At 44.0% G+C, this 20,818-nt stretch overlaps 1 protein-coding gene across 1 annotated transcript in view; it reads right to left on the bottom strand.

Moving 5' to 3' along the window:
- Nucleotides 1-7,578: 7,578 nt before the first annotated feature.
- Nucleotides 7,579-20,818, bottom strand: part of RDX (radixin) — a 73,940-nt gene continuing 60,700 nt past the window's right edge. The window contains exons 15-16 of the mRNA XM_045556648.1: nucleotides 10,658-10,755; nucleotides 7,579-8,195 (exon numbers count right to left, since the gene is read on the bottom strand). Of these exons, the coding sequence (XP_045412604.1) occupies nucleotides 10,689-10,755 (67 nt within the window). The 3' untranslated portion in view covers nucleotides 7,579-8,195; nucleotides 10,658-10,688. The remainder of the gene's footprint in view (nucleotides 8,196-10,657; nucleotides 10,756-20,818) is intronic.

Genomic DNA, 20,818 nt, shown 5'->3' with positions numbered 1-20,818 from the left:
TAAGAGTGAAAACTCCAGCTCCACATATCCTGGATGTAGCAGATTGGCAAATTACTAAAACGGCAGTAATTGCCCCATTTCCTAGGGTTGTTAAGACTAAATGAGTTGAAACAAGTAAAACCCTTTGAACGAGCCAATCCGTAGAGTGTGTTCAGCAAGTGACAGCCATTGTTGTGTAAATAACCACTGGGGAATTTAAGTGCGTAACAATTTTCAGATGTTCTCATCAGAGCCTTTCCTATCTATACACTTATGCTGTGGAAGAGTTTGAATTGTAACAATTGATGTAATTTGATATAGTCAATGGTGAGGTCTGTTTCAGGAGGGACATTTTAACCATCAAAGAGTCCTTGGAACCCATTTCCTTGCTACCCCCATCACTTGCTCTTCGTGGTTTCAGGTTTTTTTTCTATGTGTCATAATAGGGAACTAAGTGGAATAACAAATAGTGATTACAGATTCTAGAATGCCTAAGTACGTTCCGGACTGCATTACTAACATCTCTGAACGCCACTTTCACTCTTGAAGGTGACACTCGGCAAACTTGTCCGCACCCCTTCTCCCCACCCTGCACATACACACACACCCCACCTAAGTGAAAGGGGAGGTCCCTCTCTTACTGTAAGAATCTCGGGAGCCCTCTGGACAGAACAATAGGCACTCTGTGGCCTCAGGTAGATGCACATTTCTGGAGAGGTGTCAGATGACACTGGGTTGTTGCTTTTCTCCTTAAGCATTTCCTCCTAGTTTATAACTGCTGCTCTCAAAGTTGGAGGGAGGGCTGCCAGGGAGACTACGCACATTTGAGGGTCCATTACTATGTATTTACATAGGTTAAATTAAATCTCTGAAGCAAGCATTGTCCCTCTTTTAGAAATGTGAAAACTAATACTCAGGTTAAAGCACTTGCTCAAAGGCAACTCCATGGTTTGAATCCCTCTCTACGTGCTTCCAAAATTCTTTTTCCCACTCTCCTGTGCTGCAGGGCAGTACAAGCGATGGACCCCTGATCATCCTGGGTATGAGTTACTCTACTAAAGTTTAGGTCTGAGGAATGAAAAGCCAGAGATACTAGAACCGCACATACTTAAACATGCTACGACTTTAGGAAACATGTAAATTAGAGCTTGTCTACTTCTGTAGACCCACGTACCTTCAACATTCTGCTTTCATGTATACAGAGTTAAGACAAAGATGTCACTTGGACTAGAGGAAAAGGTTTCCCAGAGACCTGCCTGTCCTGAGGCTTGTGATGATGGCCCTGGCCCAGGACTCAAGCCGGCTGACCAGGGCTCAGTGTCCAGGGCCCTCTGACAAGCAAGACTGCTTGGTTCTGTGTCTACAGGAGGTTATTCTAGAGTCTGGGCTCCTGTCCTCTCTCCTTAGCATTCTTTGTAGTTGGAGAGAATAAAAGGCAGTACATTTATTTCTAATGTTTCCAATCATGCACAGGGCCTTTCTAGGGTGTCTTTAGAGAAGGCCCATTTAGCTTTCAGACTCTTGACAATGCCCACTGCAAACACAACACCTTTTATGTTGAAGTGACTGCCATTTGCATCTCCCCATGGTTTCCAGTTACACAAATTCAGCACGAGATTAGAAATAGGAAAATTTAATTAGGTGACCAAACAGATTCCCTTCCCGGTTCCCCAGGAGAACTCAGTGAGGGACGGAATCCTGAAAGGATGGGAAATAACATGTTTCAATGCACTTCCCACTCTTGTCCAGAGGCCTGAGGGGGGTGGGTCCCAGTGCACAGAGGGTCCCCCTACAGCTCCATGTGGGGGGGCCTCCAGGGGCGAGGCTTTCAGTATCAGCCTTCAAGGCTTTTCTCTCTCCCTCTCCACTTTCCAAGGATGTAATTATTATTCATTTGAATAATTGTTTCAAATATGCATGTGAAAAGATTAAGGGAGATGGCAAATACAATTTGGTAACTACATGAAAAGCTATTCAGTAAACTCCAGAGGCGATTTATGGGTTTGCTATGCATGTTGCCAAATTAACAAGCTGGGGACAAAGTGCATTGTGCCTTGGTGAATGCCATACATGTTAAGACGCTGCACATTATAAAAGGAGGAGCTGAGCAAGATGCATGTTCTAGTACAAGCTCAACTTCATTGTCTGTGTGAGCAAAGCAGGGAGAAGAGCCGTGGGAGAGGCGAGAGTGGGGACCGACCTCAGGAGGCCCCTGGCCAAGGGTGGGTACGGGTGAGGCTGCACCAGGGCCCGGCTCCTACGAACCCCAGGGCCCACCAGGCAGGAGCCCTCCTAGCCCCACCCTCCAGGCCCCATCATCTCCTCCCACTCTGAGTCATCCCGAAAGTCAGCATTCTCAACTCTGCCTCCGCCTCTGCCCAGCCAGAGGTCACCTGAGGACATTGAGATCACCCTGTTGTCAGTGGCTGTAGGCAGATGGGAAAAGAGGAAGATGGCAACTGGCTTTGAAAGATTCCCCCTCCGTCTCTCTAACAAGAACTTAATATACAGACTTTTGATACCACTTTCCAGATTGGTGGCAGGAAATGCCAAGCAGTGACAGAGGTGGCACAGGGAATATTTTAATCTAGCCCAGTTATAGTGTTGAAAAAAAAAAGTGCAAAGATTGAGCAACTCTGGGCTCTGGAGGCCGGAGCAGGAAGTTAGAGGAGCCTCAGGTAGCAGCTCGCACTCCTCAGACTCCTTGGGCGAGGGCGGTGGGCACATGTCCTAACTCGGCCTGTCTTGCTGGTCTGTTAGTTCATCTGACCAGTAGCAGTATCACCAGACTGCCTTTCTGAGTCCTCTTTGCTAACCTGAAGGAATGAGCAAGACTTTCCCACAGTCTGCTGCACACTCACCTGCCTGGGGTCGCAGCATACCACGTGCCCAAAAGACCCTCTGAGAGACCCAGAGTTTCCAAGGCTAAGCTTGTCCTCCAAATAAAAGAAATGTATTTCCAGAGACATTGGCTGTAAAGCAGAATGCCTTGGGGCAAAGTAGAAAAAGCTAATGGCCAGGAGAGATGCGCACATAGACCCAGCGAGACAGGAAGGGTGAGACTCCAGCTACTGTCTGGCGAAGGCTTGGCAGCGCTACGTCCTGCCGGGAGAAGGTGAGGTTGTGGGGTGCAGGGGAAGAAGTGTGTGGATGTGGCAGTCCCCAGTTGCCAGGCTGGTGCCCCCACTGCCACTCTGTATAACCTTGAGCAGATCCTTGATCTGGAAGCTCAGCTACTTTCCTCTGTTGTGAAAGGGAATCTTTGTACCCACCTCGCAGGGTTGTCAACATAATTAAATAAGATGCTGGTGTAGAATGTCCAGCACCAGAGCCTGGGACATAATGGGTGCCATAAGGCAGAAATTCCCCTCCCCGATGCCTGCGCTTTGCCCCTAGTTCTTCGCTCTCCCTCACCGCTGGGTACAGCCACCCCCTAGTTCTGCATTCAGGCTCTTGATGGAGCCCACATTCATCACCCTTTGTTCCTCCTCGTTGCTCTGGCTGGGCCTTAGCCCAGCCCAGGAGCTCTGTTTACAGCAACCACTTCCTATCCAGTCTCCCTATGTCTCCCTTCCTCCAGCCCTTCCAGCCTGTAGCTGGACTAGAGTTAACCTCCTCGTGGTGCTTAGAAGCCTTTGACCCCGCCCCCCCCCACACCACCCCTCTGATCAGGCCAGAATGCCTGCAATATTCAAAGCTCCCCCATCACGGTGACATCCCAAGTGCACCATCTACCCTTCACACCCACCATGGACTCTACACCCCGGCCCTTCTCAAAGTCTGCTTGGCAAGCGCTCTCAGTCCTCCAGGCTGTGTCCCGCAGGCTCCTCCACCCAGGACAACCTTGATCTCTGCTTCACCAGCAAAGACAAAATCCTTAGCCCCACATAAATGTCACCCTCCACCTACAGCTCTCTCCAGCCTTCCTAACAGAAGCAAGGTTCTTCTTCCAGTGCAGAACTCTGAGGGGTCCATTGCCTTTCCCAGCCCCCTTGTAGCCAAGAGGGCGCAAGTGACTAGTTCTGACCCTGAAACATGAGCAGAAGAGACAAGTGTCACTCCCGCACCGAGGTGGTGAAAATCCCCGTGGGGTGCTCCAGCCTCTGTCTCCTCCCTTCCCTGGTGCCTAAGGGGCCACGCGTTCTTCATGATGCAGGGAAATCCAGGTCCCGTCGCACTGTGAGGAGCAAGGTGCCCCCAAATGCACACACAGCAAGGAATGGGCCTTGCAGGTGTGGGCATTGCGGGGGTGGGGCCTCTGCCTGCTCTGACTGATGGAAATGGGCAGAGGGGAGGAGCCAAAGCATTTCCCACGGGGGTGGCGGGGGGAGCCCAGCCGCTGACACTGCCGGAGGGGCCAGCTCTGCTGGAACAGCCACACTGTGTGGGGAAGTTGGAAGACAGGTTCGGAAAACAGGCAGCCAGAGTGCAGTAGGATGTGGTCAGCAACAAGGCTGATTGCATGAAAGCCATTTTGGGGAATGCATGAGTTTGCTGAGTAAAAGAAAGCAGACACTAAAGGGCACATACTGAATGACTTCATTTCCATAAAGTACTAACCAGGTAAGATACAGCTACCCTGTTAGAGCTACCCTGAGAGCACGCCTAGCGCCTTAGCAAAGCACCCAGGGGCTTCAGGGCCGGACGCTCCGTTCTGCTCTCCACCGACCCCACGGGCGCCTTCTGTTGGTGACGATTCATCACGCTGTTCCCTGGCCTGCAAGTGTTTGTACTTTCTATGTCAACGAAAAGTTATTAAAACCCACCAGCTCCATCATTATTAGAAATGCCCAGCCACATGCTTATCTGTGCGCAGCGCTCTCCAAGGTTTGATGGCAGGAGAACTGCACACGTCTCTGACTCTGGTTTTTTTTTTTAATAAAATCGCCTTTTCGGGGCTGACGTACAGCTGGCGTTGACTCATCTTGCGTTCCACACGGAGCTGCAATGAGTGTAATCCACAACCATTTGCTTCTCCCCCAGGCTGTGGGCCAGAGGAGGATATTGATTTGTAAGAGTTACTCACACTGGCCCGGGAGCGTGTGCGGCCCCGGGTTAGCGAAGGGCTGACTCAGACGGCCTTGAGAACATTTGGTTCTTCTGGAGTTGGAGGAGAAAGATAAACAGAATGGCGTCTCTCAGCCGCGTGCTCCTCAGGTCTGAGTGTCCCCAGCCCGGCAGCCTCAGCCTTATCTGGGAACTTGTCAGAAATGCAGGTTCTTGGACCCCCCCGCCCTGCGCCCGACCTGCTGAATCAGAAACGCGGGCAGTGGAGTCCAGCGTGCAGGTTTGAACGCATCCTCCAGATGATCCTGGCGCAGGTGGCGTGAGAACCACCGTGCTAAAGCAATGGAGAAATAAAGCAAGGAACAAGCAAGGGAAGGCTGTCAGACCACACTGATGTGGGCTTCTGCCCGGGACAACTGGGCTTCCTAACAGTGAACCCCAAATTAGACCTGCCCCCCACCCCCGGGGAGCCCAGGCCTGCCTCTGTAAACTGTGGCAGGCAGAAGCTGTGTGCTTCCTGCAGACAGCCAGCTCCCTAAACGAATATTCCAGAACAGGACCAGGCTACACAGGCTCCTCCCCAAACTCAACCATCAAGCAACTCGTCCTACCTCCCCGGAAGGGAATGAGGAGTGGGCAGCCAGGACAGGGGTGTCCTGCTAATCTCCCTGCGCCTGTGCTGGGAGAGAGAAAGCTCCCCACTAACGTGTTCCCGAGGTGTGGATGTGAATGATGAGGGACTAGCTGGCCTCTCCTTCGAGTTGCTACAGCTGTCAGCTTTGCTCTCGCACAGTTGGAGGTAGAACTTGACCAGGACTGAGGTCCGACAGTTACAAGAGCCCGGGGGCACTCTCCGTGGGGCACAGCCCAGGCTGGAGGGTGTGGGCAGTCCGTGAGTGAAGAAAAGTGGCTTCTTGTTCTGAAGCTCCACCTTCCCACCTGTCAGGCCCCATGACAAGCGTACACCGCCGTCTTTCCGCCCTGTGCAGAACACAGCCCGAGAAGAAATCCGGCCAACAGGATGTGAGCAGTGAGAGCTGAGTATGTTCTGTTTCTTTAGAAGGTGTGTAACTAGGTGGTGCTTCGACCTGTCATTATGTTAGCAATGCATTTGTTAGTGTTTGGGTATAAGCAATCTCCGTAACTTTCTTCTGTCTCTTGATGGCCCATTCTTGCCATCTAATGACCTTTCCTCTTCAGCATAAAAGTATGCCGCTCCCTTCCCTTTCCCACAGGAGGAGAGACTCTAAGAACAGAAAGGACCTTAGAAATCATTTAGTCCAAACACCTCATTTTACAGCAGAGGAATTAGAGGCCCTGAGAGTGGCAATGACTTGTCTAAGATCCAACCACTAATCAGGGGCAGAGCTGCAACCCCTGCCCAGGTTTTAATGCCCACGGGCTGAAAATCCTCAGTCCTCCGCAGATCCATAAACTAAAATGATCTTTTGATTATAAAGCATTATCTCTAATTGGGATTATCTCTTAATTGCACCATAAACACAAGCAACTGATAAATTGTCCCATATCTTTCCTAATAATTTCCCTTTGTATCATCAGTCCTGGCCAAAATAGCTCTGTGCAGAAAAGGGCTGCCCAGTGGTACCGCGTGCGAGTTTGCCGCGGAAGGCAGCGGCCACACCCTGCCTTATCTGTTGACCTGGAGCCTCGTGTCCTCTGATGGATCTACTGAAAGGTGAAAGTAAAACAGATGTGGCACAATCATTCAGAGAGTCATCTGCTCAGTGGTTCAAAGGGTTCAACAAGATAATGTCCTCTGCAAAATCCCTGTCACAAGATATTCCGGCTTCTGGCTCCATTGCATTCCCAGGTCTTCGGACTGAAAGATTTTATACCAACTGTCATTCATAATCAAGGAGAGGCCTGAGAAACAGCAATTTGATCAAAAAGCACAGCAAAGTACATGGTTATCTTCTAAGTTATAAAAGTGCCTGTTAACCAAACGATTTCACATAAATTATGAGCAGCTAATTTGAGAATAAATATTCCTTGACATTAGACACTGTTATATCTGCCCAATAACAGATTATTTGCTTATGTGTCCCCCATAGGAGGAGGCTGTCTCTACAACAAATAGACTTACTTAGTACTCTTGAAAAACTTCTGTGACAGGTGGAAAATTCTATGTCATGCTGGCATATTTCGTGTGGTTTTCCTGAAAATCGTTTACGTATACCTTTGTGCCCAGCAAGCACCTCTGACATAATTGCAGCACAATACATACTTGAAGGATGTAAGACTGATATTAAAATAGCTGATTTGCGTCGCAAACTGTCACCTAATCCTCTAAGCTTCAGTCCTTGGACATTCAAACCACCTCCAAGTGCCAGAACTAGTGCCATCTCATGAATTGATAATGCTATTTCACATCCCAGCTCTGCCACTGTACTCTCCTCAACCCTCTTTCTCCAAACCCTGGCCAACTCCAGAGTGGAGCTTTGTGAAATCAGAGAAGATTAGAACCTGAGATGGGGCAGGCGAGCCCCACAGGTCAGTAGGGCAATTCCTTGAGAATTGTTATTCGCTGCCTACCACCAGGGTGCAGAATCAAGTGGAAAGCAGATCTCAGACTGATGTTAGAATATATTTATTGCTACATTTATATACAATTATATAAACAGCCCAGACAGGAAAGGGAATGTTGCAGCGATCTCTGCAGATTCCACCGATGTGTGCATGGAAACAGAGCTATATACCACCGAGTTTGCTCTCGGTTCAAAGCCCAAAATAAGTCACATACATTTTTTGAAAAAATGGAAAATTCTTGGAAATTCTCTCCACAGATTCCTTCTTACAAGCTAGTCATGCAGAAAAAAAATTGGGTTTTCAGAAGCTGATGCCTTTTGGCATCTGTTTGGGGGATGATGCCTTAAAGATGGGGTGCAATAGACTCAGGCTTGGGACTGCAGGGTGCAACGCGCAAGTCCCGAGTGCTGGCCCATCTTGCTAAGGTCTGTCTGTAGGAAAGACAATCGAGTAGGGTCTGGAGAGAGACAGAATAGCGAGAAAGGGAAAACCAGCAGTAAACTGAGATGAGGAGAGAACCATCGGCAAGAGCCCTGGTTCAGGGAATACTGGTCCACCCAGTTCCAGCTGAGAGTCCAGACTTTGGGGGAGATACACATTCAGAACACCAGGAATGTCTTGGTATGTCCTAGCCTAAGCTCTCCATGTCAGCTGCCAGGGACCTGCGTGAAGACACAGAAGGAGAACAGGAATGTCAGGCAGGAAAGAAACAAACTCGACTAATGGCATTGCAAAAGGCATGACTCCGAACATCTTTCCACACTTCACATTTAGTTATGGTTAAGTTAACATTTAGTCACGGTTGAGTTTGCTATTGAATTATGAAGGGGAATGGAATGCTGTTGAGGAAACGCAATATGCACCGATTGTGCCAGAATAAAGGTGGGTCCACAGACTCTACACTCTGACCTCAGCCCGGCTGGAATTATTTTTGGCCTCAAAAAGGAATCTAACGCAGTAGATTTTGCAATGTTCTGATCCAGAATAATGGTGTGGATGTAAGATCCTGGTACAAACACTCCCCCTTTCACGTCACAGGCACATAAACCTTTGTGACGTGAGTCCCAAGAGAAATAGCTGAGCAGCCTGTGGGGCGCGTGTGCCCAAGGAATGAGATCACAGTATTTACTCCAGCTTGGTTCGACCCACCCCAGGCCACTTCCCATCTCATCTCGGGGATGCAGGAGAGAGGATTGCGGAACAGGTCTAACCTAGCCTGTTCGGCTAAAATCAGCCTGGAGCCTCAGAGAAAGGACAGGCCTGGACGCTGAGAGCCAGAAGCCCATGGGTCTGAACACACCAGCCTGTGCTGGCCTTTGGGGCTGGTTAGTAATTTGCACACAGTCTGGTCCCAAGGTTGTAGGGACTTCTGTCCCTGAAGAAACCAGTCAGCTGTATCTTGCACATGGCTTCAGAGGTCACCTCTAATTCCTTGCCACCCTAATCCCACAGGCCCCCTAGTCACAAGGAAGACAGATGACAGTGCTGTGGAGAAACCCTGAGGACAGCGGGAGAAGGACCAGAAAACCACTCAGAAGTCACTGTCATTTTTCTTGGGTCAATAACATTATAATCAACTCTGGAGGGGCCCAGCAGTTCTTCCAAGGCTGCCAACTATGTGACATTTCAAGCTGGAGGTATGTGGCGACTGCCAACTCCCTTGATCCCTTCATAAATTTATCTCTGGATAATGCAAAATCTCTTTCTGTCGTTTGACCTTGACTTTTCTGGTGAGTAATGCAGAAACTTTCTTTTCCTACTTCTGACGACAATAGCTCAGGGTCAAACGCACTCAAAGGGTTTGCTCTAAAAAGCAAGGACATTAATAGATGAAAGTCAGCGAGGAAAAACTATAAAACATTAGGCAGATTTTAATGTAGGGAATTTTACTAATCAACAAACGAAGTGGAAAGAGTCACATAAATGAATTTCTGCATTGGAAGGAATGGTTTAAGGACAAATAGCTAAAAAGAGTATTGTTTGTGGCAATCTATGGAACATTAAGAATGTGCTTTAACAAAAGATTTTAGCTCAAATATTAGGAATAAATCTAGCTGGATTCTATGAATTTTCAATCAGGTACACTCCTTTCAAAGCAAGTGAGAGCGAATGATGATGGATGTGTCATAGCCCTTCAGGTGGATTTTGAAACAATGACAGTAGTGCTTTGGTATGTCACAAAATGTCAGAGAGATTCTTGCATGACCTTAAACTCATTTCAGAGCACTCTAAAATTCAAGGCCAAAGAAGTAAATTGTTTCTAAAACTTTCCCAACTTAAGTGAATATTTCCCCACCTTAATATGACCATTTTTTATATCACATGAAAAAAATCTAAAAAATAAAATTCCTATAATGGACATTTATGCCACATCTTAAAGTATTATCTCAAATATATTTACACAGCAATTTGAGGGAACTCAAATATACCATTCAAGATCTACAAGATAAAACCGCATTGCTGTGATTTTATTTAGAAATGAGATGGGTCAAACAGTCTCTTCCAAAGAAATTAAAGAATTTTAAAACAACCTGTTATTGTGGCAATCGGGTAGAAAAGTTATTTTAAAATATTATTGAGGTCAACACATAATGCTATATTAACCTGCCTTATGAACTAATTCTTTAATTCTTCTACTCAATATGCATGTACAGGACTTCATTTTTAAGTAAATCTGATTTTTTTAAAAAAGGAGAAAAACCTCCGAGCAGAACACAAGTGCCGTGGGTGTGAGCTTGCACTGCAGCACTTGTAGGGTCACTGCTCGCCGGGTGGATTCCTTCACAAAGGTAAGAGAGTGTTCTAAAGCAGCACGTCCAAGCAGCTCGCCGAGATTGCAGGTAGAATCTTATTTCAATAGACGCTAGCTGGCCTCAAAATTATTCCACTGGAGGACGATATTCTTGACTGGCAAAGAAGTCAAGAGGGGCAAACTACCCAGAGAGAACCTGGAGGGGTGGAATCAGAGGCTGTCATGGTACAGGCTGCTCTCGGTCAGCTCCTTTGACTGAAGGTCCCAGCCTATGAATGAACAGTTTCATGGGGTCCCACCAGCATCCTGGCGGTGGAAAGTGTGGCAGGTCTAATGGGAAGGTAGGCTGGGCCTGGCCACGGCTGTACTTACCTAGTGAGGGAGGGAGCCTTCCTCCCGACTGTTACATTTGCTTTATACTGCTCTGGCAAGAGCGCATCTGGAACAGTGCATACAGCTTGGGTCCCCACCTTTCAAAAGAGACATCAAGAGATTAGAAAGCATTTAGCAAAAGAACATAGAAGGAAGCCCAATGGGAAGGGTGGATGCCTGCTCAGCAGTCCAGAATGCCAGGAACACCCTTGTAGCAACCCTGGATTATGTAGGGCCTGCTGGGTAACCAAGTTGCCAAACTAATTTACCTAGTCTTTAATCTCTTTTTTTTTTTCCAATCCATCTTTGATACTCCACTATTAGAACGTGGAAATAAGAATAACTTTAAATCTCCCCTTTACATTGATGCTAGAATGCTCATAGTTGCAGCATCTCTATACAAACAAATCAGTTTCACAAGAAAAATAGGTCTCAAAGCCATAAACACCGGAACTTCATGTCACAGCAAGGCTGATTACCAGATTTCGTGTTTTATTTGAAGTTCTCTCATGATTCATCGAGTCACTGTTAAAGTTTCTTTCAGTTACCAACCAGACTAATGGACCCAAAATTCTTTGTAGTGGCTATTCTGAAATCAATAGTTGCTGTGTTTGAATAAGCAAATTCTCCATACCTGCCTCCTAAAAGATTAGGATGGGTTAAGACAAACAAACAACGAAAACTATCTCCTCTGCAGCCATATCGGCGCTGCAGTGCTTAGAGGTCAGTTTCAGCCCTACCGTCCCTGGTCTGTCCTCTTCAGCTGACTCACCTGCCATTCTCAGATGTAGCCAGCCCTTACAGATACCAAAAACAAAGTCATAATTAACAAAGAATTTATTAAGCTGGCCAGGTTCATCCATGAGTCAGTTCTGTGACTGGGGACAATGCCGCTTGCAGTATTTTCTATCCTCGTGGGTGAAGAGATTGGAATACAGTTACTGGCGGGCTCTGTCTTATAAATGGGGTACGTATTAAGAGGGCCGCCGTGGTGGGCTGTTTCCCATGAAAACCATGTTATAGATGGTAGTTCAGTTTCTAGGCAGTTTAACCCATAATGAAAAACTGAGTCTTTGCAGTAAAATACAGTAGAAACTCCAAATTTGTCAAAAGTAGCAGTAGGGGAACACAGAAACAATGATATTTATTAACAGTTTTATAATTTTTCTTTCATGCATGAGCTTGATGTTGAACTAGGCAGAATTCATTAGAAGATGATTAAGTACTTGGAATTTATGAACATTTTAAAGGAAACTTTAAGTATTTGCAAAGTTAGCAGAACTGGCACTTAATTGTAGCAAATTTCATTTCAAAATGTATAGTTTTTTTTTTCCTTAGTCACTAGTACTACTCTCACCATGATTAACCATGATTGGGGTAGATTTAGACTCATAATGGAATAAAAACAGAGAGCTGGCCGGGTGCGGTGGCTCACGCCTATAATCCTAGTACTCTGGGAGGCCAAGGAGGGAGAATAGCTCGAGGTCAGGAGTTCGAGACCAGCCTGAGCAAGAACAAGACCCTGTCTCTACTAAAAATAGAAAGCAATTAGCCAGACAACTAAAAATATATAGAAAAAATTAGTTGGGCATGGTGGCGCATGCCTGTAGTCCCAGCTACTAGGGAGGCTGAGGCAGTGGATGGCTTGAGCCCAGGAGTCTGAGGTTGCTGTGAGCTAGGCTGACTCCACCGCACTCTAGCTCGGGCAACAGAGCGAGACTCTGTCTCAAAAAAACAAAAACAAAAAAAAGCAGAGAGAGCAAAAGAAGAAAAAGAAAAGAGAATGATTTTCATGAATATACTGAGAAAATTTAGAAGAGCATGAGAAAGGAGGATGGGGGGTAAAGTGGATAAATGTGAAACAGAAGAAAGAGAACAGGAGTAAAGGCGGAGTTAGCAGTGATAATGGAGGAAACTGCTTGTTTGCATTTCCCCAAGAAAGAAAGAGGAGATGAAGAGGTAGGTCAGAAATTTCCAAAGTTTGCCACCAGGTGGTGCCATGAGATTAAACTACAGTACTTTGGGTGCCGACAGTAACAACTGCAGGGGAATGACAGGAAGACACATACAAATCAGATGGGCTGGATATTCCAATACAGGTGGCTCAGGATGTGTGAAGCACCAAGCCGTAGGTTAGGACATATATCAAGTTATTTCAGGAACGCAAACATGGTCTAACATTAAAAAAAATCTATTTATCTAGTTCAGTGTTAATTTTTTAAAGCGCTTATGCATGATTATCTTAATATACACAGAAATAGCATTTAATCAATTTAAAACCTCCTCTTATTTTCAAAAAACTCTTAGAAAGGTATATGTATTAATATGTAAAAGGTAGTTTCCTTACTCTAATAAAAGTCAGGTACCAAAAACCTAGAACAAATATATTTAGTGACAAAATGTTAAAGATATTAGAAGCATTCCTCTTAAATCAGAAATGAGACACTACTTATGTTCAACATTGGACTGGAAGTTCCAGCCAGTCAACCCAGTAAGATAATAAAGTTATATGGATTTGGAAGAAAGGCTAAAAACTTATTTGCAGAAGATAACTATATAGAAAGCCCAGAAGACTTTGCAAATTACTAAAAAACAATAAAAATTAAACAAGATTCCTCAACTTAAAGTCAGCAAACAAAAATCAACTGCATTTCTCTACACCAGCCACAAATACCTTTCAAATATAACTCCTAAAAAGACAGCAAAAAAAAAAAAAGATTCTTGATAATACATCTAACAGAAAAAATACATGATCTTAATGCAAAAATTTAAACAACTTTACTGTGAAATATTAAGGAAGACTTCAATAAATGGAAAGATATATTCGTGATTGGAAATGCTTAATATTATACAGAAAAAATTTCTTCCCACATTCATCAGTTACTATATTTCCAACGAAAAGTTCCCAAAGATTTTTTTCCATAAAATTTAAACTAATTCTAAAATTTATGTAGAACAAAGGGCCAAAACTAGTCAGGAATGTAGTATAAAAATAAGGTGGAAAAACTTTTAAAGAAAGTTCAACTAGATAGCAAGACCTGTTACAAAGCTAAGGCTGTAGGGATGGGCACATTGACCAATGGAATAGAACAGAGAGTATAACAGAACAGAGTGAGATATATATGAAAGAAGTGGCAATACAATCAGTAGGAAAAGGATGAATTGTTAAAGTATTAAGACAACTAGTCATCTAGATAGAAAAAAATAAAATTGGATCCATACTTCATACCATATACAAAAGTTATTTCTAGCTGGACTAAATTTTTTTTTCCCCTTCCTTCCTTCCTTCCTTCCTTCCTTCCTTCCTCCCTCCCTCCCTCCCTCCCTCCCTCCCTTCCTTCCTTCCTTTCTTCCTTCCTTCCTTTCGTGTGTGGAGATAAGGTCTTGCTCTGTCATCTGGGCTAGAGTGCAGTGGCATCAACATAGCTCACCACAGCCTCAAAGTCCTGGCTCAAGTGATCCTCCTTCTTCAACCAGTCAAGTAACTGGGACTACAGACACACACCACCACACCCCGCTAATTTTTCTATTTTTTGTAGAGACAGGGTCTTGCTCTTGCTCAGGCTGTTCTTGAACTCCTGGCCTCAAGCAATCCTCCTGCTTTGGCCTCCCAAAGAGCTAGGATTACAGGCATGAGCCACTGAGCCCAGCCTAGACTAAAGATTTAAATGTAAAAATAATCAAACTTTTAGAAGAAAATAAAAACCCAAAATATTTAGAAGAAAATATAGAATACCTTCATGACCTCAAGTGAGAGAAGAATCTCTTAAACAACACATACAAGAAAAACATTCCCACAAATATAGAGAGAAAGATTTATAAATTAAGCTCAAATAAAATCTAAAACTTTTTTTTTTTTTTTGGAGACAGAGTGTCACTTTGTTGCCCTGGCTAGAGTGAGTGCCATGGCGTCAGCCTAGCTCACAGCAACCTCAAACTCTTGGGCTTAAGCGATCCTACTGCCTCAGCTTCCCGGGTAGCTGGGACTACAGGCATGAGCCACCATGCCTGGCTAATTTTTTTCTATATATATTTTAGTTGGCCAGATAATTTCTTTCTATTTTCAGTAGAGACGGGGGTCTTGCTCTTGCTCAGGCTGGTCTCGAACTCCTGACCTCGAGCGATTCACCTGCCTCGGCCTCCCAGAGAGCTATGATTACAGGCGTGAGCCACTGCGCCCAGCCAAAATCTAAAACTTTTACCCAACAAAAAAATCATGAAAAGGTGAAAAGACAAGGTTACAACATCTATAAAACACTTAAATGTCAAAAGATTAGTAACCACAATATAAGAAAATTTTCTGAATCAATTAGATCAAGATAAACAAGCAAATAGAAAACAGGCAAAAACAAAAACAGTCATGTCAAAGAAGAGGAGACACAAAAGGCCCGTAAATACAAGAATTCTCAACCACATTAGTAATCAAGAAAACGCAAATTAAAAACACCCGTAAGACACCATCTCACACCTATCAAATTGGCAGAAATTGAAAAGTCTAGTGATACGTGTGTGAAGATGTGGCTATATCCTTACTTTGGGAAACAATCTGATGGTTACATAGTAAAGCTGAAAATATGCATACCCTACAACTCAAAAATAATTCCCCTCCCTAGGTCTCTGCTACAGAAATACTATTGCAAATATTCACTAGAAAAACAAGAATATCTTGTGGCTATATTGATTATATCATTTTTTTAAATATTGGAAACAATCCAAACGTCCATCATCAGAATTGATACATTGTAGTACATTCATAAAATGAATACACTCACAGCAGTGAAAATGAATGAACCACAGCTATATACATCAAAATGGATGTGCATGTGTATGTAAGAAAACTATTTTTATAAGGTCCATATGTGTGCAAAACTAGACATTCTATTGCTTGTGGATACAAACACACATAGTAAAAGCAAAGGAAAGGATGATGTACCAGAGGAGGGAGATGGAATGCCAAAGTTACTGGCAATATACTATTTTTAAAACTGATACATATCTATTATCTATATATATTCCTTCATTTATATTTCTCCTAGGCACATTTCTTTCCCTAACACTGTTGTAAAACAATCTCTAGTTTTTAAGTGTTTAAAACGGCTAGAAAATGATGGAGGAAAAAATACTACAATAGATGGGAAAGTTATGAATTTGGTTTCAATTATCTTTGGTCTTTGAACCATTCAAATTTCAAAGGTCTCAAAGAAACCATCCATGCAGAAAAGTCAATAGTTACTCTAAGGACACCGAGTAAAAGAAGTAACCGCTATTCCCGCAGTGTTGGTTGGGTGCTCTCATATCTTGAAATCAATGATTCTCAAAAGTGTAGTCCCAAAATACCAGCATCAAGCTTCACCTGTGAGAAATGCAACTTCCTGGGCCCCACATAGACCTACTGAATGAGAAACCTGGGGAGGGGGTCCTGCAATCTGTGTTTTAACAAGACTTCCAGGTGATTATGATGCATGCTAATTTGAGAACCACTGCTGAAAGTTTTTCAAATGTGTAAGAAAATCCCTTCATTACAACAAAATAAGACCTCTGTAGGATCACATCAAAATTCCAAACAGCTGAGAAAGCCACACCAACTGGCCCTTCGAAGAATATGACTGTTTCTTAAATCCTTTAACTCAGGGGTCAGCAAACCAAATCCAGCCTTCCACCTGTTTTTGTACAGACCATGATTTAAGAAATTTTTAACTTTCTTTTTTCTTTTTTTTTTTACAAATCATAGGAAGAATATTCTGTGACATATGAAAATTATATGAAATTCAGATTTAAGTGTCTATAAATAAAGTTTTATTGGAACACAGTCATGCTCATTCATTTACATACACCTATAGCTGCTTTTGCACTACAACAGCAGAGCTGCATAACTATTGACAGAGAAGATTTGGCCAGCAAAGTCAAAAATACTTAGTATCCGGACCTTTCCATAAAGGTCATTTGCTCTAATTTGATAGTTAGAATCTACTAATCTAAAAGCAAACTACAGGTAATTATAGTGATTTTCTCTTAAATAAATATGAAATTTCCATTTTAATTCCATAGACAAAAATCTAATAGTTTAAAGAATCATAAGGAAAGTTAAATCAGATTTATTTTTATCTACAAAGCAAATCAAATAACCCAGATAGAGCATCTGGAAAATGTTAATTGTGCTTTTTCTCTCTTCAAATATTCTAATAAGTGACAAAGAATTGACTGGTGAATTCAAATGAAATACCCTATCACATTCGATTCTGAAAACTAACTTAGCACTCTCCTCCTCCATTTACTCAGGGGGTTAACTTAAACTATAAGCCTGTCTCAAATGCTGCACGGTGACTTCCTTTCTCAGATCTCACACTGTGGCCACCATCCTGCCTGGCTCTCCTCCCCATGCTGAAACTCGCCAGGGCCCTCTCTCTGATCCTCAGCCTCTTGAATTTTCTCCAGACTGAGTTCAGTTCCTATCACTGAAGTCTTGCTCACTGAATTCCTGAAATATTTTATTCAACAACTATTGGGTGGTGAAAAAAAGTCTATTTCTATCCACATCCACCTTCACTTCTCCAATTTCACTTTCCTCTAGATTTTGAAGATCTCTTGAGCACGGGCCCTTCTTTGATTTTGAGGACTTTAACAGTCAGTAAAAAGAAAAGAACACCTTCTCTCCCCTACAAGAGTAAATCATATATTTCAGCAGTAAATCCTTAAGCTGTGATCATCTCATCTTGAAAATGGGAGCACTAAGTTCTGGACAAATCGGAGTTTGTAGCCCACGTGAACCTGCTCTTCAGTTTGGTGGATTTAATCTCTGCTACTCTGTGTTCAACTTACGATTTAAAGCATTCTTCTCTGACCTCTAAATCAATGGATACATTCACTTTGAGTTATGCAGGTAAAATAATCCTCCAAAGAGCATGTGAACGTCTCAACTGGCTTTAAACTGGAAAGGCAGTGTTACGTAATCAAAAGGACATGGGCTTCCACTTCAAAGAAAACCAAAATCCAAATGCAGCCTCTGCCACTATGGTGGTCTTGGGGCAGGTTACTGAACTGTAAAATAAATTAATACACCTACCTGCAAGGACCCCTGCAGCCTGTATGACCTCTTTGTGTGGATTGGGCAAAGAAGCCCCTTCCTCCCATGGATGCAGCCCCCTGTAGCCCCAGGGTACACAGCTGGTTGAGTACAAACTGCATTTGCACTTCTGTCCCTGTACCAACTTCTACTGAATCTACCCTTTCCTAGCTTAATTCTGGCAGCAACGCTTTTCCCCCCAGGCCAAACTACGCAGTGGACATTTGGCCTGGATCCTGCAGGCTTCTTAGCGTGGCTTAGAAAGCTCCTTGTGATCTGGCTTCTCTCCAGCTGCATCTCACATACCACCCTCCTCCGGGTCCACTCGGCTCTGGACACACTGCCCTACTGTCTTTTCCTTGGACGAGTTGGGCTCTTTCTTGCCTCAAAGACTTTGCATATGCTCCCTCTACCTGGAATACTTTAAAGAAAAGATTGCAAATTGGTGTCCAGTGGGCATCTTCTAGCAGGCAGATATATCTTGTTTGGCTTGCAAAGCTTTTTCAAAAATGTTTGAAATAGCTAACATGTAAAATTTGGGAGACTTCACATAAAAATTACATTTCAACTTAAATATAGTATCTTTGAACGCTCTTCTTCAAGCGCATTTTCTGGCTTCTCTGGGAAGATCAGAAGGCATGGCAACACTGGGCCTACTGCATCTTAACAGACGTTGGCCTCCCTCGGTAAACAGGACAGGAGACTCCTGGTTAGACGCGGTCCCCGCCAGGCCCAGACCACTCATTCGATCCCTCCAGCATGTGCATCTACCATCTTGGTTTAAACAGAAGAAGAGGAGGAGCTAGCCTTCTCCTTCAGGTGGCAACTTATCTGCCACCTCCTCACAGAGACCTTTTCTGACCTTTTTATCCCTGATTATATTTTTCCCAACTCAGTCCCTCGTTCCTTTCATAGTTTTAAGTGGATTTAAATCACTGCTTTTATAGGTCAAGGATGGTTGACTATTGGCAATTTAACATGATTCAAACTAATACTTATTACAATTTGCCTTTTTTTTTTTTTTAAATTAAAAGACCATGGAAATTTTGCCTCTTTTTAATCATTCTTCTTACTGGTGTTTGTGTCTTTCCTACAGAAAGTCAGTTCATTAGGGCAAGAACTTAGTCTTCAGTCACTAAGATACTCTGAATGACTAGTACCCAGTGCTGGGCAGGCACTAGTCACTGTTTGGATGAATAAATGAAGGGCTTCTCCCACCAAAGTTCCTCAGCAGCTCCAGCACGGACATGGAGTCCACCCTAACCTCTGCAGAGGAAAGTAACCCAGGTTATAAGGAGACTTTCCTAACTGACAGCGCAAGCATCCTACCACTGCTCAGCCCTGCCCCATAATCAGCTCAGGAGTGGGCCTCGGTCTCAGACCACATCTGCTCATGTAGCTCATGCCCTTGGTTCTGGTACTGGAAATTACCCCTAAGGTGTGCTGTATTCTGGAGCCCCTGTGTGAACTCGCATTGAGAACACCGCTGAACATCTACTGAGATGTTCCCTCGACCCTAAATGGAAGTGGGGGTGGGGGAATGGTACTTGCTCCCCGGGTAACCGCTGACAACTACAATAACTTCCGTAGCCTTGCTGATGTCAGCAAGATGTTGGTTGCTCCCCAGCTCTTTGTATGCCTCTCTTGTGTACTTGCTTCATTGTCACAATTATTTAACTCTTGTTTCCTCCTCTAGAGGATGTCTAAAATTATCTGTGAACCCTCAGGGCCTAACTTCAGGCATCTAATAAATGTTTAATGAATGAAGAACATTATTCGAATGGATGAAATCATTGAAGCAACACAGATTTACTCTAGATGGTAACTATGGGAGCGGAGTTTCTCTTTACTAGGCATAATCTCCTGGATTTGAGCAGGGCTGCAGAGTGGGGTGCATGCCCAAGAGTGTCAGCCTTAGACATCTGGGCTTGACGGAGGATACTGCTAGAAAGAGCATTTTCCTGTTTTTTAGAGCATAAGAATTACGTGTAGGTCTGTGGGAAACATTTGCCAGAAGACATTGTACAGTTAAGCTAAGTGGTAATTATTCTAATTCCAAAGAAATTGCTCTTTTCAATAATTTTCTTGTTGCCAAAATCAGCATACACTTTAAATATTGTAACAGAGCTCTCTTTTCCCTGTGGCACTGGTGGTCACACGCTATTCAACTTTCAGTCCTATACGGTACAGTTCTCTCTCCTGAACACATTCCTTTTGCTCTGGCAGTACCTCAAGTTGGTGCAAACCCACTGTGTCTCTCCTTACACTTTCCCCTTGGGAACTTTCATCTAACATTCTATCAGCATTCCAAACTCAAAAAATATTTCAAAAAATATTTTTATTCCAAAAAATAAGCGTCACAGGCACACCCAAACCTGCTTCAATTTTCTGATATTTCAACGGCACCACCTTCTGAATCTCAAACTCTACACATTTTCAATACAAATGGGCAGTTCCAGCATGCTCCATGCCTTTTTGTGCCTTGATGTATTTGAACATCAGTTCCTTCTCTCTGGATAGCTTTCCTGTTTTTGCCCTGGATTAAATCATCCTGAAAGGCTTGGCTTGGGGAGCATCTCCTCCAGGAAGCCTGCCCTAGAACCCTCTAGAAAGATCACATGCCTCCAGGCAATCCTGTGGGTGGCACAGGGCGATGGCCGCGGAGGATGTATGAAGTGGTCGTATCTGGATAGGTAACATATTTTGAGTACTGGGCCAACAGATGTGTGACTGGACTGGCTATTGGTTATGAGAGAAAAAAAGACTCACGTACTGGTCGAGGTTTTGGCCTGATTAGCTGGAAGAAGGGACTTGCCATTCATTGACTAAGAACAGGAAACAAGACTGAGGCAGCAGCAAGTTTAAGAAGGGAAGATCTTGAGTTTGGTTTGGATGTAAGTTTGAGATGCTTATATCAAAGTGGAAATGTCATGTAGAGAGTTGGATATATACATCTGAAGTTCAGGGGAAAAGTTTTCGCTAGAGATCTGAGTGTTTTCAGCAAACAGATGGTATTTAAAGCAATGCCACTGGATAAGGTCACTAAGAGACCCAAGGGTAGACAGAGGACTCAGACCCAGGAAACTACCATATTAAGA

This window comes from Lemur catta, chromosome 7 (assembly GCF_020740605.2).
Source record: "Lemur catta isolate mLemCat1 chromosome 7, mLemCat1.pri, whole genome shotgun sequence".
Lineage (NCBI taxonomy): Eukaryota > Metazoa > Chordata > Mammalia > Primates > Lemuridae > Lemur > Lemur catta.
Note: the sequence above shows the minus strand (reverse complement) of the source record. Positions and strands in the feature narration are given on the sequence as shown.